Source organism: Ovis canadensis, chromosome 1 (assembly GCF_042477335.2).
Source record: "Ovis canadensis isolate MfBH-ARS-UI-01 breed Bighorn chromosome 1, ARS-UI_OviCan_v2, whole genome shotgun sequence".
Taxonomy (NCBI): Eukaryota; Metazoa; Chordata; class Mammalia; order Artiodactyla; family Bovidae; genus Ovis; species Ovis canadensis.
The window spans coordinates 80904033-80925616 of record NC_091245.1 but is presented as its reverse complement, the minus strand read 5'-3'; the positions used below and the strand labels follow the sequence as shown (position 1 = coordinate 80925616).

The 21584-nt window shown below is 33.0% G+C and overlaps 1 protein-coding gene across 1 annotated transcript in view; it reads left to right on the top strand.

Moving 5' to 3' along the window:
• The window catches only part of COL11A1 (collagen type XI alpha 1 chain), a 231805-nt gene that overhangs the window by 112782 nt on the left and 97439 nt on the right, over window positions 1-21584 (top strand). Inside the window, exons 25-35 of the mRNA XM_069599057.1 lie at window positions 325-378; window positions 1508-1552; window positions 2671-2724; window positions 2808-2852; window positions 7980-8033; window positions 9674-9781; window positions 12925-12978; window positions 18953-19006; window positions 19136-19180; window positions 19320-19373; window positions 19489-19533. Coding sequence (XP_069455158.1) covers window positions 325-378; window positions 1508-1552; window positions 2671-2724; window positions 2808-2852; window positions 7980-8033; window positions 9674-9781; window positions 12925-12978; window positions 18953-19006; window positions 19136-19180; window positions 19320-19373; window positions 19489-19533 — 612 coding nt within the window. The remainder of the gene's footprint in view (window positions 1-324; window positions 379-1507; window positions 1553-2670; window positions 2725-2807; window positions 2853-7979; window positions 8034-9673; window positions 9782-12924; window positions 12979-18952; window positions 19007-19135; window positions 19181-19319; window positions 19374-19488; window positions 19534-21584) is intronic.

Sequence of the window (21584 nt, the reverse complement as noted above, 5' to 3'; positions counted from 1 at the left end):
TTTAGTCTATAAGTAGCAATTTATTATGGCATGCAAAAATTAAATTAATTAGCAACTAATTTAATTGCTGATTTAAAAAGACACACAGGATTAAAAGCTAGATAAAAAAATAATGTGTCTTTGACATATGTTAAATTTGATTTTCATCTATTTATATACCATTTTTCTATAAAACATGTTAAAAAGTATTTAGACGTGTGCAATTTATAGATAAAGATTGGTGACTCTAGTTAAGAATCTTATTAGCAGTATATTCCTATGTACAAAGTCAGACTTTAAATTATTTTTTTTTAAAGAAAATATTCTTTTTTTCTATTCGATTAGGGTCCACAAGGAAAACCAGGGCTTGCAGGACTTCCTGGTGCTGATGGGCCTCCTGTAAGTAGTAGTTACCTGGTCATTAAACTTTCCATATTTCATTTTCATAAATAGATTTTACATGTGTTTTAGAAGTGATTGTATGAATTCAGTAATAAAAGCAAATTGAGCCAGTAATTAAACATTGATCTCTCTAAAATTCTATCTAATCATGTAGTTTCCATCCTGCAAAATCTTTAAAGAGGTCCCAGTGGTCTTAGGACCACTCTCTGCCAGAATCTCATATTTTCCTACCTCTCACTTTTCTCTTAGTAGGCTCTACATTTTCTATTGCTATACATTTTGTTATGTCCTTTTCTTTTCATAGAAAATACTTTTCTATCTTCTCTTCCTTTTCAAAGAACATGTTTCTTGAGAGTCCAGGTGATATATTCCTCATCTTTTGTAAGTTTCCTCAGACACCTTACATGAAAATTCATCTGTGTTCAGGGATTCCTTACTTTTCTACAAATATAGCAATGTTTATTATATCTTATCATATAGCAATAAATTATGTAATCATGTAATATCCATGGTTGTTATTTGAAAATCTTTGTTATTTATGCTTCTTTTTTTACTCTTGAAATTACTTACTCAGAACTAAGGTATAAAAATTTTCATCCTGTTATTGCTTGTTTTCATTGAGTAGATTTGTTGTGGAGCTGTGCATTTTTATTTACCAACTCTCAGTAACTTGATTAAAAACACCATTGGTGTTTATGACATTGCTGTGTTTTAAATGTCCCATTGATGTTCTTAGTTGCCTTGTAAAGATGTGAGTATAATTACTCAATCAATATGCAAATAGAAGTTAGACTGAAACACTTTTATTTAAGATTAATTGAGACTGGGGTCAAACTGTTCATGAATAATATGCATGTTTTATGTGCTTTTCCCAAACTCTCTCTCAAGTTCATTATGTCATTTAGTGAATTTTGCACTTATGAAATTATGAATTATGAAATATAAACTTATGTTTCTTTCCAAATGCTAGTTTCTAATATTATTTAAAATTATATAGAGTGATGGAAAATATTTAATATATTTGAAACATAAAGAGTAAAACCTCAACATATGGAAAAAAAGAAACAATTTCATTTACATATTACCATTAATATTGCATCTCAGTATATATTTTTGACAAATGTAGGGTCATCCTGGAAAAGAAGGCCAGTCTGGAGAAAAAGGTTCTCTGGTATGTCACAAAGTATTATTTAAATGTTCTGTCACCTTATCTCCCAGAGAAAATGCCTTGCTTTGGTCATTTCTATGAGATACATATTTATATATATATATTTCTTTGATCATTTAGGGGTATGAATATTAGAAAATAGTGAAAAATAGTTACTCTCCACCTGTAATATGTATTTACTTTCAAAAGAATGTTTGCTAACATTTAGGTATAAATCATGGCTCTAAAGTTACTTTTAATTTAGGGAATAAAAAAAGATATATCTTAGTTAGACAACTTTTAATTCTGTATTGGCAATTTGATTAATTAGATCAATTAGACTATCATTCTCGGTTAAAAAAAAATTCCCATGATCAGAAATACATTCACATTCTGCAAATATATTATATGTGGAATACATGATCATAAATAATAATAATGAAATTGGACAAGAACTACTGAATATTGTTAAAATGTTTATGTCAGTTGAATTTGATCTATATTTATTACATTCTGATAATCTTTACATAAGATGGGAATTGAAAGAGAAACAGTTATCAAAATATCTAAATAAAATGTCAAAATTAAAGCTTATTCAACCTTAATACTACTTTTGGATTACAGTAGCAGGGTAAGATCATTTTTATTTAGAGTTGCTAATTTTAGATTCTTATTAAAATAGTCAGCATTACTATTGTATATTAATATTATTTCCTTTAGATAGAGTAATGAAATGAAGCCAGTTGTGGAATATATATAATTTTGATCATTTTCTTGATGTAAATGCTATAAACTTAATGCCAATTTTGGTTAGAAATTATTTATCCTTTTGGTTAATCTATAGCTTTTTTTATAGACACAAGGACATCAGATTTTTTTCAATCTTAGAAGTTATTAATTATTAATATATGATTGTTTATATTACTTCATATATTTATGACATTTATCTTACTTTAACATGAATATATGATATGTTTGTTCATCATATCTGACTTTAGATACAAATGATAAGCTACCAAATAAATTTTTACCAAAAGTGGAAAAATATAATCTTCTTAGAGATTACTTGGTAAAACTGTAGCATGTGAGTGAGGGACACTTTCAGTGCATTATGTATTTAAATTGCATTGGGTCTTTTACAGGGCCCTCCTGGTCCACAGGGTCCCATTGGCTACCCCGGTCCCCGAGGAGTAAAGGTAAATAATATTATATTTTTCCACATTATTTAATTTCAATGTAAAATATTATAGTCATTTAATTCTTCTAATTTATTCCATAGGGAGCAGATGGTGTCAGAGGTCTCAAGGGCTCTAAAGGTGAAAAGGTAAAACATAATTTATTTAGGTGATTTTAATTGCTATTGTATAAAAAATTAAATTTATTCAACAGATATTTCATTTCTCAAATATATTGAATGATTACTTATGTAGAACACAATGCAAGTCTAATAATTTTGTACTCTGTGTCCTGGAAACTTTAAAAGAAAAGTTTTATATCCTTGGGTGAGGATGAAATTATAGAAGAAAAACGAAGGTATATCATATATAAAATCAATTCTACTAAAGTTTTTTTTTTTTTTTGCATGTCTTTAACTTTTCTAAATTATAAGATTGACCGTATGATTGTATTTGTTAAGACTGGATTGGATCTAGTTATATACATAACAGAGGAATATTTATTCCCTTTTTTCTCTACTAAAATTTTCAGTCTTCATAAACTGAAGTCAAGTACAAAATAGAAATTAATTGTTGGAAGAAGAAATCTTTGTATGTGATAACGCATGCATAGCAAAAGCTTAAATGAGAAGGAAATAAAGAGTAAAATCAGATAAATGTGAATGAAAGAATATGCATGCTTTTAAAGGATACTTATAATTTAATTTGATGAAGAAAACAAAATTGAGATTTTTTTTTTCATTAAATGGGCTCCCTGGTGGGAGAAATGTTTAAGATAAATGTAGAGCTCCCACTTCCTCAATGATTATGTTGAAATGGAATGACACTACTCAGAACTGGTACTGCATTAATTCTTACTATATTACATTTTATAACACAAAATACAAAGTGTTAAGGGAATTTCATGAGAAATATATGGAATATACATTTTTATTTCAAGGATAACTGTTTATTCCTACAGTCATAATATTAAAAGCACCTTGAATGGATTTGATATCAGTAAGGAATAAATGACAAGAAGGGATGTATTTTTTATATATGTTATATTTTATTTTCTGGAAAGAATAAATAAGTAACATACTGAGGCACTGTCAAAGTATGCGACTATATTGTCAAGTCTACTGCGTGAAAATATGTTATGTGTTTTAAATTAACTCAGCTACTTTGATTAGAATCCTAATTCATCTTTATCATCTCAGTTGAACTTCAGGGTATAGTGTCTTACTGAGCTGACAGCAGAGTGATGGCTTAGACAATGTTGAACTTGCAATTATTTGCAAGTAGCCTAGGCAAAAAAAAAAATATATATATATATATATATATACATATATATATAGTCTAAATTTAGAACTTCGAATCTCAGTTTTTGTTGGTAACACATTTAAATATCAATTCAAATTTTTTCCCTGGAATTAGTGCCCACCAAGAATTTTTAGGGAAGGCAGTATTTATATGAAAGGCATATAATTGGAGTGGGAAAGTTGTGAACTTTTTGGAAGGAGGTGTAGTGGCAAATGCAAAGGAAAAGAATATTATAGATGATAAGATATTTGTGAGAAGAAACATACTCAGGGGAAAAAATGTATATTGGTCATATGTAGGAAAAATTTGATATTATTGGTTATTTTGAGTGGTATATGGTTTCAGAAGAAACAAGTAGATATATAAAGAATTAATATTTTAATTGGGAATTAAACATTCTGATTTCTGATTATAGCACTCATAGCAAAGTTGTAAAGCTAACTTGTAAAGTTAGGTTGCTTACTTTCCCCGAGCCTTATTTTAAGTCTGTAAAATGAGGACCTCATCCTAAAAAATCTCTAAGATATTTTTCAGTTGTACCTTTCATTCCATATCATATATTAACATAGTAATATATTGCTTACCTAGATATAGAGAAATTTTGTATAAATTTTAATGGAAACTTTTTATAACAAGAATTCTTCCTATTTTCAAACTTTGTAAAGAACTATGAAATCTTAGTTAATTCTAATGTACACTATTTGTTTTTCTGAATATATATTATAATCAACCATTTATCTCAAAAGAGATGAGGAAGGAAATTGAAACTATTTTCTTTTTACAAATAGCAGTAGTAATTAACAAAAGCTGAATTACCAAGTTAATGCCCTAACTAGAATAAAATTCTCCACTGTTTAGACTCAGATTTATTCCTCAGAATAACCAGTCAACCAAGTGGCACAGGTGAATTCCTTTTTCACCTGTTTCCTAAAAGCTGTTTCCTCCAGTCTAAGTTCAATGCATGAAACAGGGCACTCAAAGCCAGTTGAACTGGGACAACCCTGAGGAATGGGATGGGGAGAGAGGTGGGAAGTGGATTCAGGATGGAAGACACATGTATACCCATGGTTAATTCATGTCAATGTATGGCAAAAAACACTACAATATTGTAAAGTAATTAGCGTCCAATTAAAATTAATATTTAAAAAAATCTTATCAAAAATAAGATTTGATAATTTAAGGACTGGAAAGCTTAGTAGCTTGAAAGTGCCATTTATTTTAAAAATGTTACTTATTGTAAGGACGTTCTTACTAACTTACTATCTAATTTATTTTTAAAATTATGAATGTATTGAAAACAAAGTTTTGATAGCAGTAGCCTCTACTTCACTATATATTCTCTTAAAATATCTCTCTTTGAAAAAAATTTTAAAAACTATTATTTATTTTAGACATAGAGTGCAGTATTTTTTTTAAACTGAACTTGGCAACTGTGTAATTACCTTTCTCTCTAGGGATCAGGTAATGAAGACACCAGTCAATAGGAATTTAAGTGGTCATTTTCACCTTTTAAGCCTCTGCTATTGCCCAGCTGCATTCAAGGCACTGTATCAAATTTGATTCCTTTTCCAGGTCTTGGCTTCCCAGGTGGCGCTAGTGGTAAAGCTGCCTGCCGATGCAGGAGACATAAGAGATGCCAGTTGGATCCCTGGGTCAGGAAGATTCCCCTAGAGAAGGGAATGGCAACCTACTCCAGTATTCTTGCCTGGAGAATCCATAGACAGAGGAGCCTGGAGGGCAATAGTCCATGGGGTCACAAAGGGACACAACTGAAGCAACTTAGCCTTTAGCGCTTCCGGGTCTAAATCTCATATATCCTTACTAACCTTATATCTTCTGTACCTTAGCATACATTACCAAAGTCACACTGAGGCAAGGATGATTCCAAATTTGCATTTAATAAATATCTGTTATATATCATGATTTTGAGGGTCAGAATATAGTAGGCATTGGAGAGCTAGAGGTTAATTAGGCATGTTTCTTGTATCCCATGGTCAGAGAAGCCTGGTAGGCTACAGTCCATGGGGTGACAGAGTCGGACACGACTGAGCAACTTCACTTTCACTTGTTTTTCAGCATTTAGTAGAAAGAAAGAGACCTGTGATTATTCCCTGTTTCTCAGACAGGATGTAATGTTATATTAACAAATGATGAGTGTGGCACATAGGACGAAGAGGTTAATTTTAACAGGCAAAGAATGAGGTCATGGAATACCTCATGGCAATGAAAGTGTTAGTCCCTGGGCCCTCTTCTGACTCTTTGCTACCCCACGGCTGTAGCCCACCAGGATCCTCTGACCATGAAATTTTCCAGGCAAGAATCACTAGAGTGAGTTGCCATTCCCTTCTCCAGAGGATCTTCCTGACCCAGGGATCAAAGCCAGGTCTCCTACATTGCAGGCAGATTCTTTACCGCTTCATAGCAGAATCATGAGCTAAATCCTAAAAGATGACGAAAACCTCACCAAGTAGACAGAGAAAGTAAAAGATTTGCAGATGGGTGTGTATGTGGAAGTGGTTAACCAATGCAAGAATTACAAATGGAAATACAGGAAATTCAGCTTTTCTAAAATTCAGTTCCAGTGTGTTGGATGGAAGTAGAAGGGATATTTAAACCAAAGAGAAAACTATAGAGGTGAACAAAGCCTCAGTCATGAGGGAGATGGCAGCTTACGGTCATCATTAGCACATTGGAATCATTGATTCCAAAAATTGATATCAGTTTTGTGTTTTGTAGAGGTCATTTCCACAGCAGGATGTGGAAGTGTAGGTACTATTCTTCCTAGCTTTGTTCTCGTGCTTGGCCTGACAGGCCTTTTTCTCAAACTCTGCAAGTCATCCATTCTTCAACTACAAATTAAGGTACCAGCTGCTCTGTGAATTCTCCAAGTACCCTTCTCTCCTCAGCACCACCACTACTGGTACCAGCACAGTACATCAATATCATTATCCTCATGTCTTTCATCTCTAAACACCCATTCTACTCCGTCTGAGCCAAAATTAATGCAAACTATTGGTAAAACAAAAACTTCAAATTACTCCACAGTGCTCTGAATAATTGCTCAATTAATGCTATTGAATACACTAATGATTATTCCTTAGGAACTTTTTTTTCTTGAAATTAAGAGACAGTAAAGTCGTTCATGAAGCTGGATATAATAAAAATGACTAGAAGTATTTTCATAGTCAAAATTTCTCCTCTCTTTGCTAAAGAATGCCAAGTTTTCAGCATCCCTGGTTTGTGCATATGTGCCAAGTAGCAATCTCTATTTATGCATAAAAGATAATATTAATTTGCTTATTCTTCACCTGAAGAGAGGTTATAATATAGAGAACAAGTTGAACCAGAACACATTTATCTAAAGCACAGGAGACAATATGAATGAGATAAAATATATAGGTATGTATCAGCAAATTAAAGATAAAGACAATTTATTTGGTCATCCAGGGTTCTTGTAAACCAAAGTTAATTAAATTTTTACTTCTTTGTTCAAATAACATAGGATACATGTTGTTACAAGAGAATGGTTATTTTCTCCATAAGATAGAGAAGATTTAACGAACACATTTGTGAAAACTTTTCTGGTAACTTAGAGTCATTGCTGCTGCTGCTGCTGCTGCTGCTGCTGCTGCTGCTAAGTCGCTTTAGTCTTGTCCAACTCTGTGCGACCCCAGAGACGGCAGCCCACCAGGCTCCCCCGTCCCTGGGATTCTCCAGGCAAGAACACTGGAGGGGGTTGCCATTTCCTTCTCCAACGCATGAAAGTGAAAAATAACTTAGAGTCATTAATTATGGGGAAATGAAAGAATATTGGAAATAAAGGTTTAAAATAGGGAAGAGGAAGTTTCAAAGCAAGATTCATATTTCTCAGAACTATTTTTTCCTAATTGTCAATACTCATAATGTATATAGTCATATTCTAGATTTATCCAAACAATTGATTAAGTACTTGTTTTATTATTTATACTTTTTAGGGTGAAGATGGTTTTCCAGGATTCAAAGGTGACATGGGTCTCAAAGGTGATAGAGTAAGTAAAAAGAAAATCTGTACTAGTACATGCATTTATGAATGTGTGTGTTCTTATTCCTATATAGTTAAATACTGCAAATATAGAATAAATCAAATGTTATGCTACCTGAGACATTTTTCACTTCTATTTTTATCTGAAGATTAGATGTCTTAATTTCTGTGGAAATAAAATAGTATTAGTTATTTTTTGGGTGCTATGCTAAATATATGTCCCATAGCATATCTACACATGCATAGTTATATATATATATGTATAAATACACAAAATATATATTATATATGGTGTTACTGTTTACAGATATTTTATAAGTTGATGATCAAATTGCTTTATATAATTAATTCAATAGATTTGTTTTAAATCTTGTTCATATATAATGAGCTATGCTTCCTGGAGACTATATCTGCGTCTTTCATGAATTTTCACTTTATAGTTGTCTTGAATTTTTGAGTATCAATATAGTACACCATTTTTCTGTTAGTGAGTATCTTGAAAACAAAAAATTGTCACCTAAAGTAAATTAAATGGTTTATTGGGAAAATTTGTTTTATAACTAGCATAATAGTATCTAATGAATGGAATAAAAAAGGCATGGTATAGAATACTGATTTTCTTAAAATGCATATAAAGCCTGTGTCTGGGATGGGAGCAATAGCATACACATTTAGAACCTAATACCTTAAATGTGAAAATAAAGTTTAAAGTCAGGTGAGATATTTTTCTTAAGTTCCAATCAGTGATTTCCAAAGTTGCTATCATCTGGGAGGAAAAATTATTTTCCCTCCTACCCTGATAGAGTCTCAGACTGGAGCCCTCTAAAATTATAGAATGACAGAAGACAGATTAATAAGAGATAAGCAAACAGAAGTTTGTCTTGTGTATCATGATTATACATGGGAACACTAAGTGATGAGTAATTCAAGCGTGATTAGAACTTGTGATTGTATATCATTTTAGCAAAGGAACAATAAATTTTGAAGAGGAAAGGACTTTGAGTTTCTAGTGCTATAAACTGTGGGAAGGCAGATAAATGGAAACTGTTAATGTTATATAAAGGCTAGCTGGAAAGTTTGCTGTATAGATATATTCCTCTGGTGTATAGATATATTCTTCTGGCTCTAGACTAGTAAGGGTCTAGTTGCCTCTAGTGACTAATTTTTGTCTTTTCTGATAGAGGGGGTAGGAAAAACACCTTTGCAAATTTGTTCCCTGCTTTTAAGCAAGTACAGGATGGGTAGATAACTTTTTTGATTAAATCTGCTTCTTCTCACTTGCCTTCAGTTCAAAATAATCCTTATGCCAAAGTGGCGTATTTTGGGGTAGCATATATTGCCAACCTATAGTCTCTAATTTTGATTCTTATTTTCTCTCTCTCTTTCTGTGACTCAGTGTATTAACATTAATTTAGTGTGATACATGGTAGCATAGGACTTCTGTAGCTTTTCAAATGTCAGACTGTATTGAGTTGTTTATGTACTAATTGAAAGATTGATAAAGTCAAAGACTTTCAGTCCTCTTTGTCATATATGTGAGTAAACAAACCAAGAGTTGAAGAATATAACTTTCTGATGAACTATAATTTCTGCCATTCAGTCTCAAAGGTATTTTAAGTTACAAGAATGCTCTTACTTTGTTATCAGGGAGAAGTTGGTCAAGTAGGTCCAAGAGGAGAGGATGGCCCTGAAGGCCCCAAAGGTCGAGCGGGTCCAACTGGAGACCCCGGTCCTCCTGGTCAAGCAGGAGAGAAGGTGAGTGAACAACTTTAAATTTACAGGCCCTCTTGTACGTGATGTTTGATTGTGATTTTAGGGTGATTTTAATCACCCATGATATAAATCAAGAGTTTTATCGAGTTTCAATTTTTTGAATTTCAATGTCTTATCCATATGCTACTTAGAAGTATAATCAGGAGACGGGCACATTCTTCCACTTCTACACTTCCTTATTTTCTAGTCTCTTCTCCCATTGGCCATGTAGCATCAGCCACTCTTAACACTCTTCTATATTAAAAGTGTAGAATCTGCATGTGATTAATGAAGGAATGAAAGAATCAATGAAAGGTGGCCAACTTGTTGTTTTGGAGCAAGTTGAATCACCTTTGGCCCTAAAACCAAAATGTTCTTTTCTCAATCTTTCCTCATAAGCATGTATTTTTACACAATAAATGTTTCAAAAGATACTAATATTCAGGCCATACTTTAAGAAGTTTTAATTTTAATCCAGTTTAACTCAGGCATCACCATGTTTTAAAAGTTCCTAAATAATACTATTTTATTGCTTTCACAGCCACTAAGCTATATGCATATGTCAAAAATATTTGTGACTGTTACATTTAGATATAATATTAGGCAACATTAAAATTATGCCTTCATAGAATATTTAGTGATATTGTGAACATCTTATAGGGCTTCCCTGGTGGCTCAGATGTTAAAGAATTTGCCTACAATGAAGGAAACCCCTATTCTATCCCTGGGTCAGGAAGATCCACTGGAGAAGGGAATGGCAACCCCCTCCAGTAATGAACCTGAAGTTAAATTAAGTAAAACTAGAAATATTGATGATAAGTGCTATCCAATTATGTACACTGAAGGAAAATATAAATAATACTTGTCTCTTGGTAGTATAAATCAAACTATTCCTTTTTTTGTAAGTATGTCTAGTCTCCAATTTTTTATATTGAGCATCATTATTCTATAAATATGAAAATAGCATGTTGTATAAGAAAAGTGTTGTCTCTGCCCTTTACCATCTTGTTCCAGAAAAAAAAAAGGGATTATATAGATATTGTGACTAGACAAATAAAAAATCATTTTCTCATGTTATCATGAGTGATTTTTACAGTTTCAGACTCCTGGTTGCTGTTTGTAAATGGATAAATAATGTCATCGTGTTTAAGCAACAGAGGGAAAAGATGGGGTTCAGGGCATACGGGCTTACAAGACCTATGAACCTTCTGCCTAAAGGGCTCATTTGCCAATAGTTTAAGGATATTCTAGGACCTTCCTCTTTTTGCAACCCCACTGTATTCTGTGTAAGTTGGTCCCACAAACTGTTTTGAGGCATCAGAACTTTACTTCCTAATTATTCATCTTTAGCATTTCATTAGTATTTTCTCTTTTATTGTAGTTGCCTACCACTGCACTGAAAATACAATTTTTCTGTCTGGATTTATTTTTAAATGATTCTAAAATGAATGAATTTGCATTCTAATGTAGTAACATAGACTACAAAAGTTTTCTGATCATAATTAAGAGAATTTCATTAACCTTGAAATTAGTAGCACAAAGCAAGGTGTGACAACTTACTGTGTCCAAGGTGGCATCATTATGAGTATGCTTCTTAAGGCTTGTTTGAATATGTTTCATGTGAAGACCGCTTACCTATGTGAAATTGATCTTGAATCAGACAACTGTTTTGTTCAATATAAGATAGTGAAAGTGAAAGTCTCTCAGTTATGTCTGACCCTTTGTGACCCCATGGACTATATAGTGCCTGGAATTCTCCAGGCCAGAATATTGGAATGGGTAGCCTTTCCCTTCACCAGGGGATCTTCACAACCCAGGAATTGAACCTAGGACTCCTGCATTGTAAGTAGTTTCTTTACTAGCTGAGCTATCAGGCAACCCCCATCTATAATAGTAAGATCATAAACTGTATTCCTAATTTCTTGCCTTGCTTCATCCAGTAAAATATTTATTTTTGTTCATAAAGCCTCCTCATCTTTTAAAGTTTTATAGATAGTAATTTGGACTTGTTTATGTTTTTGTTCTTATTTATTTTGAATGCACATAAGAAATAATGATACTACTTGTCTGTTAATGTTTAAGATTTTGATAAATATTTTATATATTAAACATACTTTCTCAAGATCTTAAGGAAATTGTCTCAGTCAGATTTCACAAACATATATTTTATTCAATCCACTTATTTTAATTTTATTTTCTTTCTATCCAAATTTTTAAATTAATGCTTTGTTCAGGGGGTCAATTTTGTTAGGTTAGCATTTTAAACCTTTTAGCATATGCTATATGTCTTTGGACTTCACAGTAATTTATCATTATCAGCACTTTCAAACTGAGTGGTAATTTTATTGCATTGGAAGAAAATAGCTACACACTCAAGTTTCCACCTGTAGGAATTAACAGTCCACAAAAATCATTATTTAGCTATGTCTCTCAATATTTGGTATTTATTAACTCAATTTATTCAGATATTTGAATAAAAGAAGAAACTTTGCTCAAAAATTAAGTTAAATTTCTTAATATAGTTATTTAAGCCTTCCTTTAGTAAAAAAAAGTTAACTTATGATTGCTTGCTTTCTATTTACAGTGAGAAATTAAATAATTTTTTCAAATAGATTACCTTTAGTTGAAATGGCAAAACCTACATGCAGTTCTAACTACAGCCATTCATTTTAAATAGTATTTAATTTTGATAAAATTTAGGTGAATTCTTTCATTCACAAACAGTCCTAGAATTATCTTTACTCAGTGCTCTATGTCAGGGTTTCCCTGGTAGCTCAGCTGGTAAAGAATCTGCCTGCAATGCGGGAGACCTGGGCTCGATTTCTGGGTTGGGAAGCTTCCCTGGAGAAGGGAATGGCTACCCACTCCAGTATTCTGGCCTGGAGAATTCCACGGACTGTATAGTCCATGGGGTCGTAAAGAGTTGGACACGACTGAATGACTTTCGCTATGTCCTTAAAGAAGACACTGTCACTTAGGAGCTTAAGTTATTGAACATCACAGCATTAGTAACATTTTTTTCCTATTCAAATTAAGAAATGTAATGAAAGTAAAAAATGGAAAAACTTGCAAATATTCCTTTTATGTGCTCTAATAGACTGAATTCTATTTTGAAGTGATTATTATTATTATTATTTTAACTTTAGGGGAAACTTGGCGTTCCAGGATTACCCGGATATCCAGGAAGACAAGGTCCAAAGGTAAAACAATTAGCTTGATTTTTATAGCTTGTTCATTAGCATTTTGTCGATACATTTAACATTAATCATCTATGGTTACATTTCAGTTTGTAATGTAGAGATGATGAATCCTTAAAATATAATCTTACAAGAGAAAGTCAGATGCATTTATGGGCACTGAGATTGCAGAGAGTTCAGAGAGCTTATGTGATTTTGGACTGGAGTATTTTAGAGACAGAGGAAGTCATAGTCAGCCAATTCCTTGTAATTGGAATAAGGTCTATTCCAAGGCAGCATTTAATTAATAGATCTAGAAGTTTTAAGTATATGACCAGTGATGGATAATAGCTTTTGATTTCCTGTCTAGTTCCCTAAAGGTTTGAATTACCATTTAATATTTTTTTAAGAGAAAGAATGGCTCTTCTTTCATCCTCTTTATTTTCTCTTATTTCCACAGAATCAGTTTCCTAGGGCTACTGTAACAAATCATCACAAACTTAGTTATTTAAACAATAGAAATTGATTTTCTTACACTTTTGAAGGCCATAAATCTAAAATTGAGGTGTCAGCAAGCCCATACTCCCTCCAAAAGCCCTGTGGGAAAATCTATCCTGACTTCTTCCATCTTCCTATGGCCCTAGGCATTTTTTGGCTTGTGTGCAATCTCCAACCTCTTCTTCACGTGGCCTTTTTTTCTGTGTCCTTATCTTCTCTTCTTCTTATAAAGGCAGTTTTCATTGGATATAAAGACCACCTGAATAATTCAGGATGATCTAATTTCAAGATCCTGAACTAAATTACATCTATGAAGACCCCTTTCTTCCAAATAAAGTAATATTCACAAATTCCAGAATAGTTGGGTATTTGATGTGTCTTTGGGGGGGAGTACTACTCAACTCATGCACTCAATGTACTGAGATTCTGTTTTTGACTATGTGAAATATACATATTTTAAGCAAAAAAGTGTTTTAAAAATATGTGTTTACCTAGCACTAATTTTCCTCGAGCTCATTATAGAACTTTGTTAAGGATTCTTTTGATTGATTGACTAGTTATATTAAATGGTTAAATGATTTCATATATAAATTTTGCTTATTAATATAAAGGTAGTTACATGCACATGAGATTACCTATATCTATCTACTATCTATCTATATGTTTGTCATCTATCTATCCCTGTTTGATTTGTTAATGTTTGACAGATATATAATATAAGGGTACATCCTGCTTGGGTATAATAATACCCAAACATATATTTATTAATGTTTCACAGATAATCAATGGGAGACAAAAATATCCTACCTCCTGACAAATGTGAATTTCATGCACTTGTGACTCTTTATCATGTGATAACAGTACTTTAGGCTTGCCATACAGTTTTGCCCTATTAGTTGGCTTTCTAGAATATTTCTTTGTATTATAGGAGGTAATGGAGTCCTTCTAAAGAAAGATGCATTTAATCTATGATTTAAAAAATAATACAAGCATTAATTAGTAATTTTTACCTTTTAAATATTGTCTCTAATACCCTATTCTGTTACTTGGTTATCTTCCTTTTGGATGTCAAGCATTTTCACAAGTGCTTTGAGTAAAAGAAGATATTTGCTTTATAAAATACAACTTTAAACTATTCTTAACTTATTGGGCAAATTTTTGATTTAAATTGAATTGCAGTTGTGGTTTTGTTTTGATTTAAAAACAGAAATCTGTTTTTACATTTACATGAATGAATATAGTTTTCTATTAAGGGTTTATTTGAAATTCTTATATTTTTCTGTTTTTCTTAAGTCAATACTATGTTCAATAATCATTCAGTTCTTTAGTAACAAAATGGACCAGAATGACTAGAGAGAAATGCTTCTTCCTCGAGGAATCAAACATTGCATTTTTACCTTTTAACCTAAATGTCTGAAATTTTGGTCTTTATCTTTATCTTTTACTTTTCTTCCTAACTTTTTTCTATGATCAAAACCATTTATGTTTCTCAGTTCTTAAATAAAAAATGATGGATACATCAAAAATCAAAGATAAGGTCACATCCTTTCTTATGTGGAAGCCAGTGAATTTTGAATAGGCTTAAGACTTTATTATACTAAATATGAAACTAGACTACTAATCCCTTTCAAGCAATATAAGGACTATAATTAGACTTCCCTGGTGACTGAGATGGTAAAGAATCTGCTTGCAATGTGGGGGACCTGGGTTTGGTCCCTGGGTTGGTAAGATCCCCTGGAGAAGGGAACAACTACCCACTCCAGTATGCTGGCCAGGAGAATTACATGGACCGAGGAGCCTGGCAGACTAGTCCATGGGGTTGCAAAGAGTCAGACATGACTGAGTGATTTTCCCTTTCACTAAAACTTGGCTGCTAATTTTCAAGCAATATAAGGACTATAATTAGACAATATAATTTATGTAATATCTTACTAGAAATGTAAACCATAATGGGCTTTTAAAAGATGTACCATTATATGTTGTATCAAAAGATAGCTATTTCAAAAAGTAAAAACTATTTTCAGATAGAATTAGTTTATATTTAAAAATAGCATTTAAACTAATTTTAAAAGTTTTATTCACCAAAAGAGCTGATTTTGCTATTAACCATTGACTTTTTGGCCTTTTGTTGGCTGTTTATTTTTTCCACTTAAAAGCAGATGTCTTTCCATGGAAATTGTATATTTTGGTGATAATTTTTACATGTGAAAAAGAGAAAAATATGCCCATATATTACAAATTATTTAGCTGGTGGATTAGACATTTTTGTCTATTTCCCATAAATTTCTTAGAGCAGAAACTATGTAAGAAAATAAATTTATTAAACATAAAATTGATACATAAGAGCCATTTGTTCAAATGAAGTCTCTATAAATGTATTTCTCTTCTACTCAGGACAGATGAATATTTGTCCTTAAATTGAATTTGATAGAAATGAATTACTTCCATATTGAATTGTACTACTTGTCAATGTCCTAGAGTATTCACATAGTAATACTCTACCAGATATAACTATATGATTCTCTGTAGAGACTTAGCAGAGCAGCAGCAGCAGAGATAGAGAAAAGGCTTTTGAAAGCCTTTCAAAAATGTAATTTGCAGACATTTTCCCCCATTATGTGGGCATCCAGTTCAGTTCAGTCGCTCAGTCATGTCCGACTCTGCGACCCCATGAATCACAGCACACCAGGCCTCCCTGTCCATCACCAACTCCCGGAGTTCACTCAGACTCACATCCATCAAGTCCGTGATGCCATCCAGCCATCTCATCCTCTGTCGTCCCCTTCTCCTCCTGCCCCCAATCCTTCCCAGCATCAGAGTCTTTTCCAATGAGTCAACTTTTCGCATGAGGTGGCCAAAGTACTGGAGTTTCAGCTTTGGCATCATTCCTTCCAAAGAAATCCCAGGGCTGATCTCCTTCAGAATGGACTGGTTGGATCTCCTTGCAGTCCAAGGGACTCTCAAGAGTCTTCTCCAACACCACAGTTCAAAAGCATCAATTCTTCAACTCTCAGCTTTCTTCACAGTCCAACTCTCACATCCATACATGACCACAGGAAAAACCATAGCCTTGACTAGATGGATCTTTGTTGGCAGAGTAATGTCTCTGCTTTTCAATATGCTGTCTAGGTTGGTCATAACTTTTCTTCCAAGGAGTAAGCGTCTTTTAATTTCATGGCTGCAGTGATTTTGGAGCCCCCAAAAATAAAGTCTGACACTGTTTCCACTGTTTCCCCATCTATTTCCCATGAAGTGATGGGACTTGATGCCATGATCCTCGTTTTCTGAATGTTGAGCTTTAAGCCAACTTTTTCACTCTCCTCTTTCACTTTCATCAAGAGGCTTTTTAGTTTCTCTTCACTTCCTGCCGTAAGGGTGATGTCTTCTGCATATCCGAGGTTATTGAGATTTCTCCCGGCAATCATGATTCCAGCTTGTGCTTCTCCAGCCCAGCGTTTCTCATGATGTACTCTGCATAGAAGTTAAATAAGCAGGGTGACAATATACAGCCTTGACGTACTCCTTTTCCTATTTGAAACCAGTCTGTTGTTCCATGTCGAGTTCTAACTGTTGCTTCCTGACCTGCATATAGGTTTCTCAAGAGCAAACCATTCAATATCACATTAATCCAGTAACGCTGAAGAAGAATATGAGCATTACATGTTGTAATAATTGTCCTCAGGTTGATCACATAGTGGTCTCTATAAATGAATTATAATATGTTGCTAAATGGGTCCTAATAGGAAGCTTAGCAGTTCTTACTAAGCTTTGTCCATCAAATGCCATAAGGCTTCACATACAAATTTCCTGATTTGTGGAGGAAATATAAATTGATAACACCTATTCTGTATGTATCACCTGGAGAAATTGTTAAAAATGAAAATTCCTGGACCTTATTGCCTGCAGTAGGATTTGACAGTCCCTTCTTTTAGCAGTCACTCTAAACTCTTCTGACACAGAGGAGACATTTATCACTGAGAGAAGTATTACTTTAGGTTAGTTCATTCCAAATGAGTGTGCACTAAAATAGAAAACAAATTATTGTTACCAAAATGAGAGAAGTGGGGGAAAGAAACAAATTAGGAGTTTGGGATTAAGAGATACACACTACTGTATATAAAATAGATAAACAATAAGGACCTACTATATAGCACAGGGAACTATGTTAAATATCTTGTAATAACTTTTAATGGAAAAAAATCTGAGTGAAGAATATATATTTGTGTGTGTGTATGTATAACTGATCAACTTTACTGTACACCTGAACCTAATAGAAGAAGAAAGAAAAACAAAACCCAAAGATGTATTCAAGTCAAAGAAGGCTTTGTTTTACCTTCATTGACGCATGGGAAAGTGCATAAAATCTGCATGTCTACTATTCTTTGCTAGACATTTTATACATTATTGCATTTAATCCATACACTGGTCTGAATAGGAAAAGTGAGTGCTTGGAAGCCGCCTCCCCCACCCACCAATCTGAGGGTCTTATAGTTATTAGTAAGTTGAAGAGAAAGGATTGAACCCTAATCTGCTTTATTTCATGATACAATAATGAAGCAAACCAATCAAAATCATGTTCGAAGGAATCTCTTGGTAGATGAAGATCTGGACATATGTACAAGGTAAAATGGAATTATATTCCATTTGTAGAAGGTAACTGTGGATTAAATTACATAGTGCTTTTATAGGGCTTATACATCCTTAAATAATCCTTATTTAATGTTATCTATTATTATTATTTTTATACTTTGCCTTCCTTCAGTTCTACAAGTGCCAAAGTACCTATAAGATGCAGATGATCTCATTTTACTGAAGAAAAAGCTATGCTCAAAGGGGATAGGTGATGTACTCAATTTACTTACATGACTGTATGACAAACATAAGTCTTGCATTCATGTGTTTGGAATCCCCATAACAGATTTTAATGCTGGACAGTCTGACTTAGACTCTCAGCTGTATCTAATCATATTTAAACATCAAACAGAAAAGGGGGAAGATTTTTAATCTTTATGATTTTATCCAGTTCCAAAGGTACAAAATACTCAACTAAAAAGTGATAAGTATACTACAAGAATACAATAATGTTAATTCAGAAAAACATTTTATAAAACTCCTATTTTACTATTTGATTATTCATGCTTGTGAAAAACAAAGTTTTTCTTCAGAGTTGAAACAAATATGTAGAATTATAAGTGAAAATTTATATTATATGAAGTGTCCTTTAATTGCTATTTTTTAGTATAAAAAATGATATATTTGATTAATTTCCTTAAAGTTGAAAACTAAGATGTGTTATCAATTCATGTTTTCAATGCTTCCAGGATTTCAGGTGTCACTGTAAGTTCATTTTTCAGTACATGAATAAAGGTTGTATGGTATCTTAAAGTTATATTTTTGATTTGAATGCTACTCACTTATGAGAACCACTGTATTTTAAAAGACTTTCAGCTTGTTGCTGAAATGTTAATATACTCATTGTTTACTATTTTTATTTTTGTAGGGTTCCACTGGATTTCCTGGGTTTCCAGGCGCCAATGGAGAGAAAGGTGCCCGGGTATGATATACAAGTATACTGTTCTGGACTAATATAAGTGTTCTTGCATGGGAACCTATCTCTCAGACCCAGACTCGCAATTCATTGTGATATACTGTATACTGAAGCTGTTTGAACTGTTTTTGACAGGGTGTAGCTGGCAAACCGGGCCCTCGGGGTCAGCGTGGTCCAACGGTAAGGGCCTTGATTTAAAATGGTGATTTTCATTTTGGATTTAACTTGCCAAAATAATTTGCTTCAAAAAAGAAAACTGATCCTGTGCCGTTTTGATCTAATTGGAACTAGATCAATTCATCTTTGCTCTTACATGCAGGGACCTCGAGGTTCAAGAGGAGCAAGAGGTCCTACTGGGAAACCAGGTCCAAAGGTACTGTCAGAGCTTGTTCCATTTGGGCTTGTCTGTAGGTTCCTCTTCCAGAGGATGGCTGTTACTGGAAGGAGTCAAAACTGATTTCTTTCTCTTTTTGTGTTGTTTTTCTCAGGGCACTTCAGGTGGTGATGGTCCTCCTGGCCCTCCTGGTGAAAGAGTAAGTACAATAGTTACATCATATAAATGTTTATATTTAAAAGTGTTTAAATTTCTGGGAAAAGTTACATGCGTTTGGAAATACATGTATGCAGTCATCCACAAAACATCAGAGTTTTAAAGTTCCTATTCTTTAATATGTGTGTGCATGCTAAGTCATGTTGGTCATGTCCGACTCTTTGTGACCCTATGGACTGTAGCCCACCAGGCTCCTCTGTCCATAGGATTCTCCAGGCAAGAATACTGGAGTAGATTGCCATGTCTTTCTCCAGGAAATTTTCTTGATCCAGGGATTGAATTCGTGTCTTATGAGTCTCTTGCATTGGCAGCTAGGTTACTACCAGCACCACGTGGGAAGCCCATTCTTTAATTTACTTCCCTAAAAAATCTTCATCACTTAGGTGCTACTATTTTTGTTATAGAAGTGAGAGAAATTATATGTGTAACTGGCCTATCATATCAACTCTTAAACTCAAACCAAAATCTTATATTTCTTTTAAATATATGTATAACACCTATACCTTCTCCTCCCCCACTCTTGCTTTCCATACTGACACTTTGTTCCTGGAGCTGGCAGTAGCATTATGCTGGTAACATGCAAGCTTCCAGTAGCCATTAAGTCATAATCGATAAACATTCATATCAAGATAAAGCATCTGTTCCAGTAAATAGGAAAACTATTTAGTAAACTGATTTTTCAATTGATATAAAATAAAGCTAAATATACATAAGTAAGCACACCCTTTGTTTGTTTGGCAAACTATAGCATTTTTGCAGCCAGATTTTAAAAGCTATCCTCTTGAAAGAATTTAAAATATTCTACATTACTATCAAAGAAATTAATATTCTAAAATTTTAATTATACCTTTTATATTTAAAGTATAAAATTTATATTATATATTTATATTATAAAATTATACATTTTATATTATTGAAATTTATAATAGGTATTTCACAAAAAGTAAAACAGAAATACCCTCTGATATATAACTTAAAACTGAGAATAGGTCATTTTTTAAAAAATAAACTTTCCGTTTGTGACAGAAATGTCAGTGTATAAGACCCAAGAATAAACATTAAATTACTTTTGTTTCAGGGCTTTGGATCAAGTTTCTATTAAATATTTCTCACTGTTGATGAGCTATTTCCAAATTAAGTTTATCCTATACATTTGACTTCATAAGTGATATACACATTTTAAATATTTTGTATTAGTCATCTTAATTGGAATATACAGTTAAATTAATTAAAATGGCTGCATCATTAACTGAAATAGAACCAGTAGAGCCATTTAACAAATTATAGCATAACTGAGTTTTGTCTTTAAAGCACAAACTTTTCTATTTACATATTTTATTATACATTCCAAAATCTCAGTGTCAGCTATAAATCTTCATGATTTTATTTTGGAACACAACAGTGTAACCCAAGAACATGATCACTTGTGATTGTGAAGACATTTTGAGAATGGGAAAAGTATATTTTGAGGATCAAAGTAAAGTGAGTGTTAGTCGCTCTGTTGTATCTGACTCTTTGTGACCCCATGGACTGTAGCCTGTCATGCTTCGCTGTCTGTGGGGTTCTCCAGGCAAGAATACTGGAGTGGGTTGCCATTCCCTTCTCCAGGATATTTTCCCGACCAAGGGATTGAACCTGGGTCTCCCATATTGCAGGCAGATTCTTTACCATCTGAGCTGCCAGGGAAGCTCAAAGTAAAGGTTGATTTAAAAAAAAAAAATTTTTTTTAAGTATGCTCGAAACCATTTCCAAGAAACATTTATACATGTTTTAAATATACAAAATGTATTTCTTGCATTCTGTGTAATCAGATATGTTCTCTATAATATACCATTTTCTCAAAGAATTTTAAGTATCATGAACTATTTGTTATGTCTTAGGCACACAGTTGAAGAACAATAAAAATATCACAGAAACGTTCTCTTCTGTATATATGATTTGGGAAGTTCAAGGAGAGAGTTTTGTAGTACCATTGAATTAGAAATGAAAAATACCTATATTTGCCCATTATAATGACCTTCTTTAACAATATAT